Below are 23437 nucleotides of genomic sequence, written 5' to 3' on the forward strand. Positions count from 1 at the left end.
CAGAATATTTAGTAATATAAAAAACACTAATATAAAATCAAATCCATGTTTTCTTCTAAAGATAATTTTAGTAAACATCCTTGCCTTATATTTATCCTACCTTTTCACTAAATGTTAAAATGAACTGGCACTTTTTACTGAAGATACAGGTCAAAATGCAATCTCAAACACTGCCATTAGGAATGTAAACTGGTATCATCCTCCAGGAGAATAAAGAGCTTCTGTAAGCCTTGGCTGGATATCTCAGTTGGTTAGACCATCATCCTGATATGCCAAGGTTGAGGGTTTAATCCACAGTCAGGGTAAATATATAAGAATCAACCAATGAATGCATAAACAAGTGGAATAACAAATGGATGCTTCTTTCTCTCTAAAAATCAATCAATAAAATAAAAGAGAGATTCTGTGGGCTTACCTGTTCATCTGAGATATTCTGGAATGCCATTAACATATTAGGACATGTAGGAAGAAGCATCAGTAGTTCCCATACACGCCTAGAAAGGTTTTCTGCATGAAGATGAAGTTCTTCACATCTTAAGCTCTACATAAATAAGAACAACTGCTTATCAAGGTGGATCAGTAAAAAAACAAAAAAAAATCCCTAAACTTAAGTTCAATTTTTTTGCATAAAATCAGTAATGATCAAGTTTGATAATATTTTATAATCTTACTTTAACAGTGAGAAATAAACTATGTACATAAATACATTTATCAATAAATTAAGTTATGTCAAAGTTATGGTCTTTCAACTTGTTATTGAACACTTTTCTGGGAAGAAAAGTGACCTTTAATTCTAGCCCTTTTTCTTAGGAAACTTTCCAAATCGCAGTGAAAATGTCTGTTTTATAAAGACATACAAGTAAATTTCAATAGGACTATCACCTAAGTCCCCTTTGCAGGTTACTATTCTAAGTACTATGAAGACTTGGTGGATTAAGTCCTTAACCTTACATTTGGGAAAGAGTATACCTGTTCCTCTTACTTTGCCTATTCATACCTATTTTTTATTCTCAGACAAGCAGAGATTAAGAGGAAAGGAAAAAATTTTAACAATCTACTTTTCTCCACTATCATTTGTTAAATTTGGATTCTATAAGGTGTTGAAATAATATTTAAGTATGTTTCAGGAAATATGCAAGAAATGGATGGGCAAGTTTCCTGATTTTTTCTTTTTAATTATAGCACAACCTCAAGGGTTAAATAAGCAGCAAAAGCTCATTTATAGTTTTGGGATTTTCCACAGAGTATGAATTTGTATATTATTATTCTACCACTGCTGAAGTCATTCATTTTTTAAAATATAATACATAGTCGAAAACCAAGATGGCGGCATAGGTAAACACCTGAAATTGCTGCCTCCCACAACCACTTCAAAAATACAACTAAAAGCCAAAACGGACATCATCCAGAACCACAGGAAGGCTGGCTGAGTGGAAATTGTACAACTAGAAGGAAAGAGAAAAGCATACTGAGACTCAGAGGAGGTACGGAAGTAAAGTGCAGAGGTACGGAGGCGCACGTGGAAAGGGCTGGCAACTGAGGATGCAGTTGTCTTTTCAATCGGGGAGGGAGGCACAAGCTCCCAACTGCTCTGAACTCCAGTTCAGGGCGAGTCTTGCGGGACCCAGACTCATACAAGGAGAAACTGAACTGTCTGGCAGCGGGCGGAACTCGAGGGCGGCTTTCACTCAGAGGTGCTTGCAGTGATTACTGCTGGACACTGAGACCCGGGACCTCTTAGGGCAGGGCTGAGGATCAGCCATAGCTGTATGCTCCGCCCTGTTGATTCCCCGAGATCCCGCCCCACCCAAGCCATGCTCAGAGGCTTTTGCATATGAATGGGCTGGCCCTTTGAGTTCTAAAATTACCTAACAAACTGCAGCTGGGTCAGAGAGACCCAGAACATCCAAAATAAGGCCCAAGGCCCCACAGCAGCTTGCATTGCTTCACAGGTGGGCCTCATCTGGGCACCTCCAAACCCCAAACAAAGAAGAGGAATCTGCAGATCTCTCAGTAGCTCCTGCTGGGTAGCCTCAGGCAGAGGCTAAATTAGCACTTCCTTAGAGATCCAAGAGCCAGTGTACCCAGTGGTCAGAGTGGGACCATCCAGATTACAACTCCTCAGATCCATAAGGGACACACTCAGAGGGCAGACTCAGTGAGTACCAAAGCCCGACTAAAGCAAGTCTTGCCCCAGAGGGGTGTCTCCAGCACAGTTCTCCCACTGCAGACACAGCTGATTCTCACAGCCAATTGGCCTGGAGGTCAATTCCTCCCAGTAATAACTACAACAATCAAGGCTTAACTACAACAAGACTGTGCACACAGCCCACAAAGGGGTGCACCAAGAGTGTCCACCTCAGGTAATTGGGGTGGCTGAGCCACTGGGCCCTATAGGACACCTAGCACAGAAAGCCACTCTATCAACACAGGGAAGCAGCCAAAGTGCGGAGACAAACAAACAGGTCACAAATGACAGAAATGGAGGAAAGCAAACGACTGGATATAGAGTTCAAAACCACACTTTTAAGGTTTTTCAAGAATTTTCTAGAAATCACCAATAAATTTAGCGAGACCCTCAATAAATCTAGTGGAACCCCCGAGGATATGAAAAAGGACCAACTAGAAATTAAGCATACACTGACTGAAATAAAGAATATCATACAGAGATCCAATAGCAGACTAGAGAATCACAAGAATCAAGTCAAAGATTTGAAATACAAGGAAGCAAAAAACACCCAACTGGAAAAGCAAAAAGGAAAAAGAATCCAAAAATATCAAGATAGTGTAAGGAGCCTCTGGGACAACTTCAAGCATACCAACATCTGAATTATGGAGGTGCCGGAGGAAGAGAGAGAGCAAGATATTGAAAACCTATTTGAAGAAATAATCACAGAAAACTTCCCCTACCTGGTGAAAGAAATAGATTTACAAGTCCCGGAAGCGCAGAGAACCCCAAACAAAAGGAATCCAAAGAGGACCACACCAAGACACATCATAATTAAAATGCCAAGAGCAAAAGACAAAGAGAATCTTAAAAGCAGCAAGAAAAAAACAGTTAGTTACCTACAAGGGAGTACCCATACGATGTCAGCTGATTTCCCAACAGAAACTATGCAGGCCAGAAGGGAGTGGCAAGAAATATTCAAAGTGATGAATACCAAGAACCTACAACCAAGATTACTTTACCCAGCAAAGCTATCATTCAGAATTGAAGGTCAGATAAAGAGCTTCACAGACAAGAAAAAGCTAAAGGAGTTCATCATCACCAAACCAGTATTATATGAAATGCTGAAAGATATTCTTTAAGAAGAGGAAGACCATTTGCAGCAGCATGGATGGAACTGGAGAGCATTATGCTAAGTGAAATAAGCCAGTCAATGAAAGAAAAATACCACATGATCTCACTCATTTATGGATAATAAAGACCATTATAAACTGATGAACAAAAATAGATACAGAGGCAGAGCAGCCTCGAACAGACTGTCAAACTACAGGGGGAAGGCCGGGGAGGGTTGCGGGGGGAGGGGGGGGAATAAGAGATCAACCGAAGGACTTGTATGTATGCATATAAGCATAACCAATGGACACAAGACACTGGGGTGTAAGGGAGTCCGAGGGAAGATGGGGGGGGGAGGGGGGGGGGAGGGGGGGGGAGACATATGTAATACTCTTTGTAATACTTTATTCAATAAAACAAAATTTTAGGCAATAAAACAAAATAAATAATACATAGTCTAAATTGTCAAAGGAATCTTTTATACTCTGAGGCCCAGTGCACGAAATTCATCCACAGGGGGAAGGGGGTGTGCCTCAGCCCAGCCTGCACCCTCTCCAATCTGGGACCGGTGGCTCCTAACCGCTCGCCTGCCTGCCTGCCTGATTACCCGTAACTGCTCCCTTACCAGCTTGATCACCCCTAAGTGCTCCCCTGCTGGCCTGATCGTCCCATACCCAGGACCCAGGATTCCCTTTTACAGCCAGGTGCAGGCACCCAGGACCTGGGCTTCCATCCCTCTGGCCAGCCACAGACACCCAGGACCCAGGCCGGCTTCGCCTGGGCCAGCCACAGCCACAGGGGACCATGGGCAGGCGGCTTTACCTGGGCCACAGCCGCAGGCCCCTGGGACCGCGGGTCGGGCAGCTTGTCCCTCTCCCGGGCTGCAGCCCCAGACGCTGGCACCCGGGACCATGAGGCATGCGTCTTGTCCCTCTCCAGGGCCGGGCCGCAGGCACAGGCGCAGCCACTGGCACCGAGGACAGCCGGGCAGGCGGCTTGTCCCTCTTCCGGGCCGCAGCCTCAGCTACTGGCGGGCGGGACCGCGGGCCAGATAGCTTGTCCCTCTCCTGGGCTGCAGGCGCAGCCACTGGTGCCTGGGACCGTGGGGCGGGTGGCTTGTCCCTCTCCCAGGCCGCAACCTGGCTAGTCCCCATTCCTCTCATGAGCTCATTTGTGCCTGGCTGGTCCCGTTCCTCTCTCACGTCATTTGTTCCTGGCTGGTCCCCATTCCTCTCTCCCCAGTATTGAGTGTCTGAGCTGTTAGGGCGTGATGGCCATTTGCATATTAGCTCTTTATTATATTGGATAAAAAGTAATTTGGTTCTTTTTGTACAATGGTAAATAGCTAGTATACTCTCAAGGCAAGGGAATGTTAGAGATGGAGTTTCAAGGTAAATTTTGCTTTTCATAATCCTAATGAAGATAGAGAAGGGCCCTGGCTGGTTTGGCTCAGTGGGTAGAGCATCAGCCTGAGGACCAAAGGGTCCTGGGTTTCCATTCTGATCAAGGGCACATGCCAGGGTTGTGGGCTCGATTCCCAGTGGGGGACTTGCAGGAAGCAGCCGATCAGTGATTCTCTCTCATCATGGATGTTTCTATCTCTCCCTCTTCCTTCCTCTCTGAAATCAATAAAAATATATTTGGGGAGAAAAAAGAAAGGAAAGAAGGAAGGGAGGGAGGGAAGGAACCCAACTAATAATTTTGCTTTAGTTAGGAAAACGGTAGTGAAAGTTCTTCAGTAAAAGTAGAATTTATTATTTTGTAAACTCCCAGTTTTTATATAAGAAAAAGATGGAATTCTGCAAAAAAACTATTTGAAGAAAAACAAAATTTCACCCATCTTATTTGACTATATTCTATGTTATGTCTCAAAGGCCCTACAATATGAGTCATACACAGTGAATGTCCTTTATTTTATCTTTAGGCCAAATCAGTCTTCAACAAGAAACTCCACATCAACGTTATACTTACCACAAATAAAGTTCAATAAAATACCTGCTAATGAAATAAATTCTTCCCTTTTGTTTAGGTCTCATGTGGACTATTCCAATGGCCTATTAACTGGTCCTCCACCTCTGGCCTTTGGAATGGCCTATTAATTGGTCCTCCAGCTCTGGTATTTGTTTTCTCTCAGACACCTTCCACACTAATACCTAAACTTAGTTTCTAAAAGCCCAGACCCAGAAAACGATCTCATGTTGTTGTTAAAAAACCTTCCATGATGATCGCCATCCATTTTACAGAGAATAAAAAACTCATACAATCCTTTGTAGTATTGTTTACAATCTCCTTTTCTGTCCTTATATTTGTACTAAAGGCCCAGTACACAAATTCATACATGGGTGGGGTCCCTCAGGGTGGCCTCCAGAATGGGGCTGAAACTGGCTCTCCGACATCCCCCAAGGGGTCCCAGATTGCGAGAGGGCACAGGCCAGGCTGAGGGACCCCACCGGTGCATGATCGGGCCAGGGAGGGGCCCCAGGAGGGCTCCAGGGTGTGTCCAGCCTTGTTTCACCTAATCCCAATCAGGGCCAGCTGGCTGGGGAGGCACACGGGAGGTTGGCCAGCCAGGGAGGGACGAAGGGAGGGTTCCAGGGCATGTCCGGCCCATCTCGCTCAGTCCCGATAGGCTGGACCCCAGCAGCAGGCTAACCTACCGGTTGGAGCGTCTGCCCCCTGGTGGTCACTGCACGTCATACCGAGCTGTTGAGCGGCTTAGCAAATGATTAGCATATTACGCTTAGATTGGTTGAACAGTCGACTGGTCATTGGACGACCGGACACTTAGCATATTAGGTTTTATTATACAGGATTACACTATACTCACAATCCCAAGCTTTTCAAACATGCCATTTACTTTTCTGTAAATTTGTAACGTTTCTCTTTACTTTTATCAGCAGCTGGATCCAATATTAAAGACTCTCCTTTTGCAAAATCCTCTCTCCAATTTTTTCCTCTCCCTTATGTTCCCATAACATTCTACATAGAAGAGTAGCACCCTTCTGGAACACTGGAGAATTCTTGTCATTATCTTTCTCTCTTTTAAACTGCCAATATAGTCCTCAAAAGAAGTAAAAAGTCATTAAGCCCTGTCCAAGTAGTAGTTCAGTTTGGTTGGAGTGTCATCCCATACACCAAAAGGTTGTGTGGTTCAATCCCTGATCAGGATGTGTTCGGGAGGCAACCAGGCGATGTTTCTCTCTCTAAAAATAAATAAAAACAATATCCTCGGGTGACGATTTAAAAAGAAAAAAGCTCATTAAGTATTTATGGCATAAAATTTAAAAGGTGAGGAAATGGGAGTTCATGGGCATCTATTATTAGTTACTCTGCTTGAAAAAAAGGGAGATTTCTTTTTTTTTTTTTAAATATATTTTATTGATTTTTTTACAGAGAGGAAGGGAGAGGGATAGAGAGTTAGAAACATCGATGAGAGAGAAACATCCATCAGCTGCCTCCTGCACACCCTCCACTGGGGATGTGCCCGCAACCCAGGTACATGCCCTTGACCGGAATCGAACCTGGGACCCTTCAGTCCGCAGGCCGATGCTCTATCCACTGAGCCAAACCGGTTTCAGCAAGGGAGATTTCTTAGGAATTAAGAATGTACCCACTCATGGTGGACTCCCACTGCCTGTAGTGAACTTTGGCTCCCTGCAACCAGTGCTGCCTTCTGCCCCCACTTCTCTGTTACCTGTGGGCCCTGCTCTACAGCCCCCACCCCCCTTTCGTCTGTGCGGCCCCCACCTGCTCCTTGGATGCTGCCTTCAACTGCCAGGCCCTTAACCCTAGCTGGGGCAAGCAGAGCTTCACCCAGTAGAATTAAAGCTATGCCAGGATTATCGAAAACTGAGCAGCAACCTTGGGGGACCCAGGTCATCATGTTCTCCCCCAACTGCAAAGTCTTTCTCTGGTCTCAGTTCCCATCTCAAAGCCCCACCCTTCACCTACAACGGTATCTTCCGCACCCAGCACATTGACCTTCAACAGCAGGCCTCCCACCTGATGCCCTACACTGGATGCTGAAGCCCTAGCAACGGACAGAGCCATCTTCCTGAGAAGGGTCTTCCCCACGGGCAGAAGAGCTTGAGCCCCCCAGGGACAAGGAGTCTAGATTGCCTCCACCCTGAGAGAGTTCCCCTTGCCCCTAGCCTCCCAGGCCTTTTATACAGACTATAAATATATAAGGGGAAAAGGGGCGGCTGAGTGGGGTTATGGAGCTGGGGCCCCGCTTCCTCTCCTCCCCGCTCCCCTGGTCCCCTATCCCTGGGGCCATTTGTTAAAAATAATAATAATAAATAATAATAATAAAAAGAACGTACCACCACAAAAGAAACCAAACTATCAGGAATAGAGGACTCAGTGGCTACCACTGTATCCATGATGACATACATTTTAGAAACATAGAAAGAAGTCACTTAACATTCTTGAGAAAGAAAGAACAGTAGCCATTAAAGGCAAACCACTATTAATTGCCACTCTACCTCAAAATAATGATTCTCTGGATGAGAAAATCAATGAACCCCTTAGGATAAATCCATTTAAAGGTATTAAAAAAGTCAATGGACTGAAAGGATTCCTTTAGGTGATCTTATACACACTATTGACTTTAAATACCATCTTATTAGTGGTAACCCACAAACTTACTTCTCTAGATCAAATCTTTTCTCTGAGCTCCAAATTCATATATCCAAATGCTTACTTAACATCTACACTTCATATCCCACAGGCATCCATTCTTAATTTCAAATGGAATCTACCTAGTTTCTCAAGCCAGAAACCTGTTTTCCTTCTTCCTAAACCCAAGTCTATCCCTACTCTTAAGCCAATCCACCACCAACCTTGTTGTTTTGACCTACTATCTACATAGTTAATGTCCACTGCCACCATTCTATTTCAGAGTACCAACAATGCTCCCTTGGACTAGTGCATTGGGTTCTTTACACCTTTCTCTATCCTTGCCAAGCAAACCTATTACTTTTAAAACAGAAATCAGAACATGTGTGTTCTGCTTAAGATATTTTAATGCTCTCCACTTTACTTTGAGTAAAATGGAAATAGCTTGCAATGGCTAACCTGGCTCTACTTACCTTTCCAATCTCATTCCTCTCATCACCCTTCACATTCTACTCACTAGCTCTCTAACAATTCCTAGACCTGTTTAACTACTTATCATATCAAATTACTCTATCCCAGTGGTCGGCAAACTGCGGCTCGCGAGCCACATGAGGATCTTTGGCCCCTTGAGTGTGGCCACGAAGTTTCAATCGCACTGTACGTGCGTGCCCGCACATGGTATTTTGTGGAAGAGCCACACTCAAGGGGCCGCAGTTTGCTGACCACTGCTCTATCCAAATCATTTCTCATTCTCTTCATTTAGCTGGCTCTTTACCCATCATCCCCAGATTACATATAGTCTACCTCAGAGAAACCTTCCCTGACCAAATAATATATAAATGAATCTCTATCACCACGTCCTAATAATTCACGTCTCAGTCTTAGTACCTATCTCTATCTATGATTTACCTGTTAGTTGATCTGAAACTATTTATCTGTTCGGCATCATCAATGATCTGTCTTCCCCACTGGATTCAATAAAAACCGAAACTATGCTTAGTTTGATCCCTGCAAAACAATACTTTAAACAGTATGCCTAGGTCATATCAGACACTTAAATAGCTAATGAATAAATAATTGGTTTCCTAAGTTTTACTGCTCTTAAGAGATTAATGAGAAAATTATTTTCCACTCCACAGAAACACACAAAAAAACTTTGTGGAAATGAAATGATGAAGTCACCTCACGATCTTCTACTGCCACTTTTCCTGAAGGTGGTTTAAATGATGCAAGCATCTCTAATAAATCAAAAAGAGTAGTTAAATGCGGTTCTTGTAAAAGCAAAAGCATCGGAATGTTGTCCTTCTGAGGGGGTGGTAGGCAAGATGCTGGCAGCTGAACACCTTCCCCTTTCCGTTCTCTCCTCGGTGCACCCAAAGATACAAAAACCATCTGTTAAAATAGAAGCAATAGGGGAGAAAAACAAATAAAAAGTGTGAGAGTGTGTGTGTGTGTATATCAAGTTTTTGGTTTAATAAAGTTCTTAAGTATAAAATAACTTCATTATGATTTTAATATAACAAAAGCAGTAAGAACTGTTTTTAAAATATACCTTCAAATATTCCACTACTGACTATAACAGGAAATAGATTAAAACTCAATTCACATTTATATGTACCTGCATATCTTTAAAACCAAGCTCATGAAGTGCTTTTTCATCATAATCTGTTGTTAACTCATGTCCAGATGAAATCATCCTGACGGGTCCCATAAGGCCTCCTTAAAAACAGGAGAAAACTTAAGTGAACACTTTTATAAGAGTTAACTTATTTGGTGACATGAAAATATGGTGATAAGAATTAATCTCACTGTACATTAAGCTTACTATAATTATTGAGTAAAGTAGAGACAGTATTAAGTATCCTGCATTATTTTCTGTTGTACAAGTTAACCTTACGCAGTGAAAAATTAAAATGAAATTATCAGTTAGCATCAATTTAATGAGATCAATTCCTGTCTGCTTAACACCTTGCTGACCAGTCATGAGATAATTCATGTCTGCACTTACTTTAAGTAATTTTAAAACTCTAGATTACTTTCACACCTTACCGGTCAGCAATGTTTGGACATGGAAACATGAGTTATCTGGTGACCAGTCAGCAAGGTGTTAACAATGTGAAAAATTTTACAAGTAAAAAACACTATGGAGCTTTATGGGAACCTAAGCATTTGCCCTAGCAACACATGAAGATGAATCAGATTCAGTAATGCATTAATTACACAAGTAACCAGCCAGTACTGTTTTAAATATATTTTTATTGATTTCAGAGAGGAAGTGAGAGAGATAGAAACATCAATGATGAGAGAGAATCATTGATCACCTGCCTCCTGCATGCCCCACACTGGGGATCGAGCCTGCAACCTGAGCATGTGCCCTGACCAGGAATCGAACCCTGACCTCCTGGGCCCAGCAAGTGTTTTTAATGATCGAGTTTTCTCTTCCCTGTTCTTGCACACCAAAGCAAAGTAAAATAAACTATAATGCAGGAAAAAAATTAAAAAGCAAAGCTCTGACATGAAAAAATATCTATGTTACAACATCCCAGATTATGGTAAATTCAAGAAACTCAATAGATTGAGTCATTTTATTTCCAGAAAGCATAAAGTCCTTTTTGCTGCCCACACCTTCAATTCATTTCCCACCATCACCCCTACCTAAATATGCTTTAGCTAATTAGCCTCCTTACTCTTTCTTGAAAATACCAAAAATGTTCCCATCTCAAGACCTACGATGTTCCTCCACAGAAATTCAATAGCTCATTCCCTCACTTGCTTCACGTATCTAGCAAATGTAAGGCCTTTCGCCTACCCACACTATCCACTATTTTATTTTTTTGAAAAGCAAGCAAAAATTAACTGACCACAGCAAAAATATACTTAGGACAACAAAACAAGGAAGGGCACACAAGAGAGCCTATGCTGGGCTGCTCTGGCTCACTGGGAAGTCAAAGAAAAGGAGGCCTTGGAGACATGTTCAGGGGGTTTGCCTGGGACTAGGTGCCTCTGCCCATTGCTCCCCTGATTGCAAGTCCCATAGGATCCCTTAGAGGTTAGGGGATACGTGCCTTGTGGGGAAAAAAGAGGGAAAGGGAATGGCACAGGCATGATCCCTGGAGGGAGAGGGCCTCAATTCACTATTAATCCCTTATTCTGCTTTTTCTTTCTTTAAAGCACTTAATAGCATCTGACATTATATATTTATGTTTCTCCTCCATAAAAAAAAATTCCAATTTCACAAATGCAGAGATTTTATTATGTTTACAGCTGTAATCCCCAGTACAAGAACATAGCAGGCATTCAAATTAAATATTGTTTAATCCATACATTTCTTTTTAAAAAAGGATATGCTTGACAGAGTAAGAAAATTAAGGGGTTCCAGTTAAGATGGCAGCGTAGGTAAATGCAGTACTCGAATTCTCTCACAACCACATCAAATTTACAAATAAACTATAGAACAACCATCATTCACAACAGCCTCAAATCTAGCTGAACGTAAGTCCTACAACTAAGTATATAAAAAAGCCACATCAAAACTGGTAGGGGAGGCGGAGACACTGAACAGGCTGGTCCCACAACCATGTGCTTTGAATAAAAATTGTGAGGGATATCGCAGCTGCAGAGGTAACCCCCTGAGGAGCAAAGGTCCCAGCCCCACATTAGAAACACCCCCACACACACACAGCTTAGGGTTCCAGTGCCAGAAAAAAAAGGCCCCATAACTTCTGGCTATAAAAACCAGAGGGGATTATGGAAGAGTATGACAGAGAACTGCTGGAGTCTCAGGCATTCCTCTTAAAGGATCAGCGCACAAACTTACTCAAACTAACTTCCTCTGAACTCCAATACTGGGGAAGCAGCTGGAAAGGCACCAGGGACACATGGGAGGAAGTGAATTGTCTGGTATCAGGACAAGAGCTGGAGGGGCAGTTTTCTCCCAAACAGAAGTCTTAGCAGAGGTCATTCATTTTTCCTTTAGTGAGCCCTCCCCTCAAAGAGCTGGCAAACAGGAGTCATATCTGAGTCTCCCTCAACCTCGCTAACACAGTTCACTCTGACCTGCTGATTCCCTGAGACCACACCCCAACCAACTTTTGGTCCCATTCAAGCCACTCCCAGTGGCTTTTACATACAAACGGCCCTATTTTTTATTTTATTTTTTTTCGGAGAGAAAGAGAGAGAGAGAGAGAGAGAAAAGGGAAACATCAATGATGAAAGAGAATCATCGATTGGTTTTCCCCTGCATGACCTCAACTGGAGATCAAGCCTGCAACCCGGGCATGTGCCAGACTGAGAATTGAACTGTGATTTCCTGGTTCATAGGTCGACACTCAATCACTGAGCCACGCTAGTTGGGCCAAAGGGCCCCTCTTGATTAATGATTCAAACGTTCCTAAAATCTCTCAAACAAGCAGCATCTAGCTAGGCATACAGTGTACCTCTCATTAAGTGGCCTCAAGCCCGGCACTAGTAACGTGGCCTCTCCTGAGCACCTCCACGCCCAGCACAAGTAGCAACTATCGGCAGATTGCTTACTATCTCATTCCATGGTGATTGCAGTTAGTCCTATGTCCAAATCATATGATCCAGGAGGCTTTGCCACTGGACCCTATAGGGCACCTACTACATAAGATCATTAATAAGCCCAGGAAGCATAGCAGCTCTACCTAATAACACAGAAACAAACACAGGGAGGCAGACAAAATGAACAAAGAAATGTATCCTAAATGAAAGAACAGGAAAAAACTCCAGAAAAAGAACTAAGTAAATAGAACTAAATAGAGACAAGCAATCTACTAGATACAGAGTTCAAAATGCTGGTTGTAAGAATGAACAAAGGGGAAGAGTAGATGAACTTAGTGAGAACATCAACAAAGTAATAGGAAACATAAAAATGGAGATAAAACAGACCCAAACAGAAATAAAGAATTCATTAACTGAAATGTAGAATACATTATAGGGAATCAACAGTGGAGAAGATTAAGCAGAGGATCAAATCAGAAATTTGAAAGATAAGAAAGCATAACACAATCAGAACAGAAAAAAAAAAGACAATATTTATTTAAGTTTCAATGAACTAAGTAAAATATCTTATTTTACTTAACTTTTCTATTCATTTTTTTATTAAAAATTTTTTTATTAACTTAGTGTAAATAAACTCCACAGGCTGGGCACTAAATAGCTATTTTCAGAATGAGTGAAACAGGACTACTGCTTTGTGTATCGACACATAAGAGACCTGGAGAACATTATGCTAAGTGAAATAAGCCAGTCAGAGAAAGACAAGCAAAACAGAGACAGTGTGGTGATTGCAGGGGTGGAGGTGGTAGAGGGCATAGAGGGGATAAAGGTGATAGAAAAATAAAATTAAATTAAAAATAAAATGTGAATGAATGAGGTAACTTTCTATATGCACTAATATGGAATGTTCTCTAAGAATGTTAAGTACTATAAGGAAAGGACAGAGAGTATAAATAGAATGCTACATTTGTATTTTAAGAGTGTGTGTGTGTGTGTGTGTGTGTATGTGTGTGTATCTACCTATATCTATATGAATATGCTTACATTATATCTTGGTATCTTCTGAAGGAAGTGTAGGAAACTAATAACATCTACCTTAGCAGGAGAGAAAAATCGGTGCTTTAAAGATCAGGGTAAAAGGGAGACTTTTCAACACCTACTGTGCCAAGAATATTTACTCATTATTCAAGAAAAAATTTAAGATCTGCTACTTCAGAAGATACACATGGTTTCATCTTAATTAAGCACACTGTAATAAAATGGTTAGCTCTTTACTAAAAGATGTCAAAGAATTATCATCCTGCACATAGTCATGTTAAAAATCCTAAAAACAAGCTTTAAAACTGTAAGATTTTTCCCCCTAAATGTGTAGTTAGCCTGTTATAATTTCAGACCCTTAAATTTTAAGAAAAATTAACAGCTTTTATCATCAATACTCTGATTAGCTCAGATTTTATATGTTATAGAAAGACACTAGAAATCACTAGTCCTCGCCCACCCTGCGTGGCTTGGTTGTTGAGCCTTGGTCCATGAACCAAGAGGTCATGGTTCAATTCCCAGTCAGGGTACATGCCCAGGTTTCGGGCTCGATCCACACTAGGGGACACGCAGGTGGCAACCAATCGATGTTTCTCTCTCATCAATGTTTCTAAGTTGCTATCCCTCCCTCTTCCTCTCTCTAAAAACCAGTAAAATATGTTTTAAAATGCACTAGTTATAACAGTAATGTAGAAATCAAATATACTTTTCAGGCCCACATGAAAAATTTCTTAATATGATACTTTTTTGGAGGGAAGGGGAGAGATGCACAGGTGGAATTGAAGGGTGCATTATTTTCATATGCTATGAAGAACAACAAAAACAAAATATATCTAAATGGTAAAACAAATTATTGATTACCAAGTAGTACATGGAAACAAATTATTATTTCCCACAGTGCTCATCAAATAACCTCCAAAAGTAGATATTTTTTTAAAAAGGGAGAGAACATGTTTACAAGTAACATCTGAAGTAACTCTTAACTCCTGCTTAAGAATGAATGGCATGCCACGAGTAGGGGAATGTGAGTGGGAGCCACAGACATGGTTGGTAGTCTTCAAAGAAGTAAAGCTTCAAAGTTGTTATTATAATGCTACCTAAGAAACATGAAAATTGGAACTATTGGACTTACCAGGAAACTCTCCCTTTCGGCTGCTTTGACCAAACTCCTGAAGCTGAGCTTGTTGATTTATTTGTTCTTTCTGTAAATTTTCATACCAATGAGTTACTTCAGCCCTAAGATCTGCTACCTGGTCACTAGGATACATTTCAATAGTCATCTGAAATATGAGATGCAACCAATTTAAAAATACAAAAAGAACAGATATTTGAACTGGGAAATGTTATCAATTTGTAAACTAAAATTATGCAACTACCTTATCAGGAAGTCCAGCTGGCTGACATACAACTCTTAGCGGCAGGGATTGTTTGTCACTCAATGCTTTCAAATGACTACTAATTCCAGTGCCTTCAATTTGCCACTGTCTGAGATGATATGCAAACCTAAAACACACAAAAATCACACATAGGAAGAATATTTTAAAACATTTTAATATTACTGAAGTTTTTAATATTTCACAAAATGAAAAAGCCCACAAAAGGTTCTAGTATATTCCAATTTAGTCTATCAATAGCATTAAGTTCAATTTTTTCCCCATAATAAAAGCACTAAGTTTAGGTTCATCATACTGAATTAATAAACCTTAATAGCAAGTTGTAATTCCTACATTCAGAAGAGGGGGGGAAAGAAGGGGTACTAGAAATATTTTTTTTCAGAGACATAAGTTTTTCTAATAAATATATGTTAATCAGCCTAACAGAATTTTGTGGGCTTATTCCATGACTGCTAAAACTGAATTACGAAGACTAATATTTCAAAGGACACAGGTATCTAACATGACACTCTAAATATCTGTCAATTTTCCAAGTGATTTTTAGTAGTTGAAGACAGGATCCAGGGTACCTAAATTCAGATAAGAAAAAAATTATCAATATCTTACCTAATCATCAATTCTGGAACAGAAAGAGGGTAAGTAAGAGAATAAAATGAACTTTATTTCCTAGAAGCGGGCCAATGTCCGGCTTCTATTACTAAGCAAAAAATTAACCTTAGACAACATTTCTGGGCCCAATAATTCTTCGTTATGGGAGGAGGGGAGCTGTCTCATGCACTGTAGGATGTTTACTAGCATCCATGGTTTCTACCTGCTTACTATATGCCAATAGTAGCCCCTTCTCCCTTGAGCTATGATAATCAAAAATGTTTCCAGAAGTTACCTAATGTCTTCCAGGAAACATAATTGCTTCTGGTTGAGAACCACTGTTTTATTATAACCTTATCTTTAAAAAAAAAGGGGGGGAAAGAGGAAAAAAACCTTTAAAAGAGACACTTTTATTTACTCTCTTAATATAAGGAATATATAAACACAATAATTACTTTATATTTTCATTCTATAAATGTTAGCAATTTTAAATAGTAGCACTGACCACATTAAGCACTTGAAACTGTACAATGATAACGCACAAAGATTTGCATGAAAATACCTAGATAAATCATTAAACTACCTCTTAGTTTTTTAAATATTCAATTGTTTCCAAGTTTCTCTACTAGCCACCCATAAAATTAAATAACCTTAGTTTATTTTTAAATAAGTTATTTATCTTACAACACTATTAACATCGTATAAGGATTAAGGGTTTGAACCAACAGGCTCTTTTTATTTTGTTGTTTGTAGACACTGCAGCACAGAGAAAATTTTGGAATATATGTACAGGGGTAGGCAAAACTAGGTTTACATTTTTAGTAAATAAAGCACAGCTCCTTTTATTATTTATTAATTATTTCATTATTTCCCATACAAACTGTAAACCTAGTTTTGTCCACCCTGTATATATTTGTATCATTAACAGTAACTATCTGATACTATTTTCTATAGTATTATCTTGTGTAACATATAAATTTTATGAGTATTTATTAATTTGAATACATCACATTTGCTTATTCTTATTTATTTTTAAAAGTGGTACAAATTACCTGGCAGTGTTTAGTTTCTGTGCAAAAATCTTGAGTTCACTACACATTCTTTAAAAACACAAAGAATTATTTAAAAAGAATTTCCACAAATTTTAACCATAATCAAAGTAAAAAATTGTGAAGTACCCAAATGTTTTAATCATAGAGTCATGTTATGTATAAGGAATGCCTAGAGGACCTTCATTGTTCATTATTTCCTGATATTTTAAATAAAAATGTCAATAAACGTCAATTGTATGGCATTTTCATTATCAAATTAAACTCTGAAGTTGAAAGAAATGATTAACTTTAACAATTTTTTTCATCATATTTTTGTTGTTGTTATTTTTCACCCAAGGATATTTTTTCCATTGATTGTTAAAGAGTGGAAGGGATGGAGGGAGGGGAAGAAAGAGAGAGAGATGGGGAAAGAAACATTGATATGAGAGAGATGTCAACTGGTCGCCTCCCCAACACACCCCCACCACAGGGGCTGGGACTGAACCTGCAACCCAGGTACATGCCCTTGACTGGGAATCGAACTGGAGATCCTTTAGTGCATTGGCCGACACTCTAACCAGTAAGAAACACCGGCCAAGGCACAAAACAGTTCTTTATACTTTTACATTTACTCATGATTTCTACTACACAGAATTTCTTAATTAAAACTATCTACTCACCTTTCACTTCAGTCGATACATTCATAAGTGTTAATTTGCTTTATTTCTGTATTACACAGGGTATGTCTAAATTAATTATACAGATATTCATTAACAGAATTTTTTATCATGTTTCCATGGTAAATGGAAATTCAAAATTAAAATACTTTCTCCTAGTCCAGGAAGAAAAAAAAAACAAAAAACAGCGAATGAAACAACCTCAACTTGGTTCAACTATGAGAGATTATTTGATCTCTTGGCGAGGGTTTTAGTGAAACCGTTTTTGGTAGTGTTTTGCTTTTTCAATCTTAGTAATACTTTGTTAGTGATGGAATTCTGACTAGAAATTCTTATTCATGCATACCTTCTCACAACCTAATGATTTTAAAGCTCTGCAATATTTACCAGGAATCTATATTGCCTATTGTACCACTATATGTTACATATTATGAACAAAAATTGCTTCTAATACTAGCACTTTGTTTTTGGTAAGTTATGCTTTCTACCTGCCTCCCAAAAAAAAACCCTCTTTTAAGAATACTTTTGGACATGTCAGCAATAAAAAGCCTGAAATTCATTTTAATGTGGTATCAAAAAAATTACCTTCTCCTAAATGCTTCCAGATGTGTCTTCAGCATAAGAAGTCCTCTTTCTATAACAGTGAGACTTGAGTGTGATTCTTGTTCAAGACTGCTAGAAGCGATCATAAGACTCTCCATACACTTACTAATAAATTCTTGTTCCTTCTCCAAACCAGTTTTACCTGAAAATCAGATGTTCAGACATGTGAATCAATCTTATATTGTTTTGCTATATAAAGAAAATTAACTTTAGCTAAACTAAAAATCTTCACATAAAAAACTATCTATTAGAAAATATTTCAAATAACTCACCATTAATATAATAGGAGTTAATATACTGGATAGCTGCTCGGCTGACATCACCAGATTGTGCTCTTAAAGCAATGCCCCAAAATTGGTCCATACCACAAAGCTAAAAAAGAAAAATGTGACAACATCTATTTTGAAGTAACTAATTTAAGAGTCATACAACATCAAACAGTTTTAATATCCTATAACAGTGGTCGGCAAACTGCGGCTCACGAGCCACATGCGGCTCTTTGACCCCTTGAGTGTGGCTCTTCCACAAAATATTGGCTCTTCCACAAAATACTGACTTCTGCACATGGGCCACAAAGTTTCAATCACGCCCGCACATGGTATTTTGTGGAAGAGCCATACTCAAGGGGCCAAAGAGCCGCATGTGGCTTGCAAGCACGGTTTGCCAACCACGGTCCTATAAAATATTTAAAAGGTAATTCCTATTACTTAGTTATTAAATAACTAGAGGCCCGGTGCACAAAATTCATGCACGGGTAGGGTCCCTAGGCCTGGCTGATGATCAGGGCCGATCAGGGCCTTCCTTCATTCCACACTGCCCCCTGGTGGTCAGCACACATCATAGCGAGTGATCGAACTCCCGGTCTCCTGAACTCCCCAGAGGACACTCTGCATATTAGCCTTTTAAATATAAAGACTATAAAAGACAAAAGCTGTTGAAATTCCCTCAATTACTGAGATATAGCTGAATTGACTGTAAAAATACTTATTTATAAAGCAGTTGACTGTGTATGTGTGTGTAATGTTCAGTAACTAAAAACTTGTGACTACATAATGGTAAAAAGTCCCCAAAACATGCTACAAAGGAATAAAAACACACAAAATTATTAGCATAATAATGATTCAATGCTTTCATATAACTTACTCTGATAAAGTCACGACTTACAGGTATTCACAGAAAAATTTTTTAAATGTTAACCCAAGTTGTCACTTAAATTTAGGTTAACTATGAGATGACAAAAAAAAATGTTTTCCTGAAAACCACAGAAAACGTGGAGAATGGAAGTTCTTAAAAGCTGGGCGGGGTAAAGCAAGATATCCTTCTGATAAGTGACTAAACAGTCACAGTCTTTACAACATCTACATAAAAAGCAGTACTATCTCAAAATTAGAGTATGACTACTTCTTAGATAAATCAGATCTGTCTGGCTGTCTGAAATCACAAACTGAAATTAATCATAGTACTATCAAAATGAGAGTTAGAGCCAAAACATTAAATTTAAAAAAGAACACTATTCAAACAAGGATAGAAGAGTAGGAAGATACTATGAAAGCACTCTAGATATATTTTTTACCACATAAATTAACATCAGTTTTCTATGCCTTTGTCACTATAACACAACTCAAACTTCTGAAGAAAAGTAATGAAAAATGTGAATGGATAATAATAAATGAAAACTATCATTAATAAGCTGGAATGTCCAATGAGGAAGACTTTCAAATAGTCTGTATCAGGAAGAGTCTAGAAATAATGCATTCAACAAAACCCAGTAGCCAATCAATCAGGCAAATGGAACTCTAGAGATAAGACTAGCGACTTGTGAGAGTTTCAGCTAATAAACGGATTATATGACTCATAGTCAAAGATGACTTAGATTCTATTCCATAATAGAGGTTAGCAACAGGAACTCTGTAACTGCCCAAGAGCAACTAAAAGTTTTGGCCTCAACAAATGACATTAAAATTAGATTTTAGACAAATCAACCTTCTAATTGATAAAACTACTTGATTATATTACCTGGGAGTGTTTAGAGGACTAAAAGAACACTCAGATAGAATCTTCTCTATTAATCCAAGAATGTGCAACAAGTTCATTAAGCACAACCAAGATTATCATTGGTAATGAAAAGTCATCAAATTTGCTTTATAAAACTTTTATTCTAAAACCTAAGAATAAAAGTCTTCATAGTAAATTCAATGGTTGGCAAACTATATAACATAATTCAGTAATCTAATTTGAGAAATAAAACAAAAATTCCACAAGCTGACCTAATAAAATGACAAGTCTAAATCCTTACCTCAGAGTTTGAACCACCATCATAGGCACTGGTAGCCAATCGAGCCAAGTTACATAGATGCTGAAACAGGTTTAAGCCAGTCATGCTAATCGTTTCAGGTTTTAGCTGGGGCATCTTAAAAAAAATTTTTTAAAGCTGGTTTAGTGTGGTGAATTAACATTTTATTTTATTGGATTTAACTTAAGAGATTTAAATTAAACTTGATTTTACTGAAAATATTCTAGAAAGAAATGTAGCAGCTCAGATTTTCAATGATAATTTTAAAAATTAAAATAGATAATCTAATGAAAATTTTATTCAGGTCATAATTAAAACATCTCTCAATTGTTTCTATTTTTATACCGAACATAGACCCAAATCAGAGAAAACAAATAAAAAATTTTATCATTTAAATTTTATCATTTTTGTATACATAGACCATGCACATTTATGAGACGTGTAGCTACATGTACAGTTTGTGTGTAAGTCACAGATTGAAATTAAGATAGTGAGGGTCTATTTGTAGCTTTGCTTTAGAACTACTAAATGACTTAATTTACATATACTCATTCACATTTACTCAATTCTACCACAGAGATCATGTGAGAGTTTGCAGAGAGCCTTTACAATCTCAAAAGCATGCAAATAATTTAAAAAGTCTATTGCTGTGTTATTATCAATGTCCTCAAAATTCAAATGGAAAATTAACACCTGAACCAATTGCTGCATCTGATAAAGGAGAAAAAAAAAACTAGATAGAATGTCATTATTATCATTATAGCAATTCCTGCCTTGCCAGGGATCTACAAAAAATTCTGAATATTGGTTTACATCTCTGCTAGAAGACTGGCTGAACCCACAACCTATTTAACTAAGAAGAGTCACAGAACACAACTCTACACTTGTGGGTGTGGATACACTCCTGAAAATGTAACTACAATGTTATTATTTTAAAAATAAAAGACTCCCCACATTTCTTATAAGTATTTGCCTGAATTAATACTTAATACTAATTAGCATAAATACTTTAGTTAAGGAACAGAATATTTTTGTAAATAAAAACTAAATATTCATTTTGATATAAACACTAGAAGACAAAATGAAAGCAAAATCTAAGTGGCAAAAACTATATAAGGGGTGCTGAAAAACAGTACATTTACTTTTTTTAAAAGTGTTAAAAGATGAAAAATTAACATTACAGAGTTTAAGAGATAAAAAGGAGATATGGAAAAACAATAGAAACAATAAAACTGTCAAGAAATAAAATTACCTTCTCTAGGAAAAGATGTTTGTAGGTTTCCATTCCCATAGCATGTTGATCTTTACTTCGAACTTGATTTAAAAACCAATGGAGTGCATCATCATAACACTCAGAATCTTCTACTAAACAATGCCATAAAATGTCAACTTGCTCTAAACTTAACCCTAAATAAAAATTACAAATTTTGAATCATGAAACATACAATGCTTCGATCCTAATTCAATGTATTAGAAGCACCAATATATAAAAAAATAGATGTTTTATAGCCTTTTATAAATATTATTTTGTAAGAGATTTCACATAATTATGCTTTCAAATGTAGTTAAATATAACCTATATATAAATTATCTAAAAACATACAACTTACATAATATCCTAGAAGAGTCATTTGATCTGGAAAATCATTCTTCCTAAAGTATGAACATATTACTGTATTAAAGTACACATAATTAAAGGAAAGTAACCCCAAAAGTTGAGGAGTCGGTTCTAAGGTTTAAGCATTAAGAACAGAGTGGATACCATGTTCAAAGCTCATTCTATGCACACAGGAGGTAAACAATGCATGCTAATAAGCATTATTTTTGTGAACTGTGAAAAAAAGGATCCTTGTGATAAAGCAAAATGGAACTGCCTGCCTAAAACAGAGAACAACAACACATCTGGGGATACAATCAGCTGGGAAGCCAAAGTAATGAGATGAAATCTGTATGGTACTTTGACCCAAGTATTAAATGATTCCAAAATGTGACAGAAGGAAGTCAGAGAATTAATCAAAAAGAAGACAAGGCATTAAAGGCAATCTGAAGTCTGAATATGGATGAGACAATCTAAAGGGATAGAAATAAAAGCATCACACGGATTTCTAAAGTATATCATAAGGGGTTCCAAAGCCTGGGACTGCCCCCCAGAATCAGAAGTGATATGAAGTTATGACAGAATCATAAAAAACCTCTTTCTTGGAAAAAATAGGTGAGATCCAGAAAACGGAGGGAGGGGGGAAGAAACCCTTAGAAAATATTTACCAAGAAGCAATACCAGCCTAAAGAGTTTAAGCCAGTAATTCCCAAAGTGGGTGCTGCAGCAATCCAGGGGGGCGGTGATGGCCACAGGTGCATTTGTTTTAACTTTTTTTGTATTACCTTTCTATTCTGAGTTCAATAAATAGTTTCATAATTTCAAACTTCAATGTTTCTAATTTACACCTTTACTATATTTTACGAAAAAGGTAGAAACATTAATACATATATCTTTCTGTTTAACTGCTATTAAAATTTAAAAAAAATTAATTTCCAGGGGGCGCTGAGTAATATTTTTTCTGGAAAGGGGGCGGTAGGCCAAATAAGTTTGGGAACCACTGGTTTAAGCAGACAAACAGTTTCCTAGGGTCGCCAGTCCAAGCCAGCCAAACGATCTTGCAACGCCTCCCACCAAGACTTCATCAAAATGGAACACGCTATGGAAACCATGATGTTCATGTTTCATAAATTTGCTGGTGATAAAGGCTACTTAGCAAAGGAGGACCTGAGAATACTCATGGAAAAGGAGTTCCCTGGACTTTTGGAAAATCAAAAAGAATCTCTGACAGTAGACAAAATAATGAAGGACCTGGACGAGGGCCAAGACAGCAGAGTGGGCTTCCAGAACTTCTTTAAGCTAACTGTCAAGCTCACCATAGCATGCAATGACATTTGTAATACACATGAAGCAGAAGGAAAGGAAGTAGGCAGCACTGAGCAGTTACTTACACCCTGATAACAGTTCTCCCAATTAGTCGCTTAAGGAATATGTGCCCCACAGCTTCCCCCTGTATGAAATTTCATGAGCAGATTGGGACCCTTAACAAATATACAAATACCGTAGCCAGTCTGGCTCAGAGGATAGAGCACTGGCATTCAGACTGAAGGGCCATGGTTTTGATTCTGGTCAAGGGCACATACCTCGGTTGTAGGCTCTATCCCCAGTCCCGGCTGGGGCATAGGCAGGGCAGAGCCAATCTATGTGTTTCTCTCACATTGATGTTTCTATCTCTCTCTCTCCCTCCCTTCCACTCTCTCTAAAAACCAATGGAAAAATGTTCTCAGGTGAGGATTAACGATATGTGTGTGTGTGTGTGTGTGTGTGTGTGTAAAATCCCAGCCCATTCAACAGGAGAAAG

The 23437-nt window shown here is 38.8% G+C and overlaps 1 protein-coding gene and 1 pseudogene across 2 annotated transcripts in view; one reads left to right on the plus strand and one right to left on the minus strand.

The window, feature by feature from the left end:
- USP34 (ubiquitin specific peptidase 34) overlaps nt 1-23437 on the minus strand; it is a 241762-nt gene that overhangs the window by 114287 nt on the left and 104038 nt on the right. For both annotated transcript variants that reach the window (XM_070429294.1, XM_070429293.1), the window contains exons 22-30: nt 21292-21446; nt 20043-20156; nt 18019-18118; nt 17729-17888; nt 14830-14956; nt 14586-14733; nt 9516-9616; nt 9080-9289; nt 416-541 (exon numbers count right to left, since the gene is read on the minus strand). In XM_070429294.1, the coding sequence (XP_070285395.1) occupies nt 416-541; nt 9080-9289; nt 9516-9616; nt 14586-14733; nt 14830-14956; nt 17729-17888; nt 18019-18118; nt 20043-20156; nt 21292-21446 (1241 nt within the window). The remainder of the gene's footprint in view (nt 1-415; nt 542-9079; nt 9290-9515; nt 9617-14585; nt 14734-14829; nt 14957-17728; nt 17889-18018; nt 18119-20042; nt 20157-21291; nt 21447-23437) is intronic.
- Nucleotides 22726-23005, plus strand: LOC139019430 (protein S100-A10 pseudogene; annotated as a pseudogene).

This window comes from Myotis yumanensis, unplaced genomic scaffold (genome assembly GCF_028538775.1).
Source record: "Myotis yumanensis isolate MYYU_CA2020_CCGP unplaced genomic scaffold, mMyoYum1.0.hap1 SCAF_11, whole genome shotgun sequence".
In the NCBI taxonomy this organism is placed as follows: domain Eukaryota; kingdom Metazoa; phylum Chordata; class Mammalia; order Chiroptera; family Vespertilionidae; genus Myotis; species Myotis yumanensis.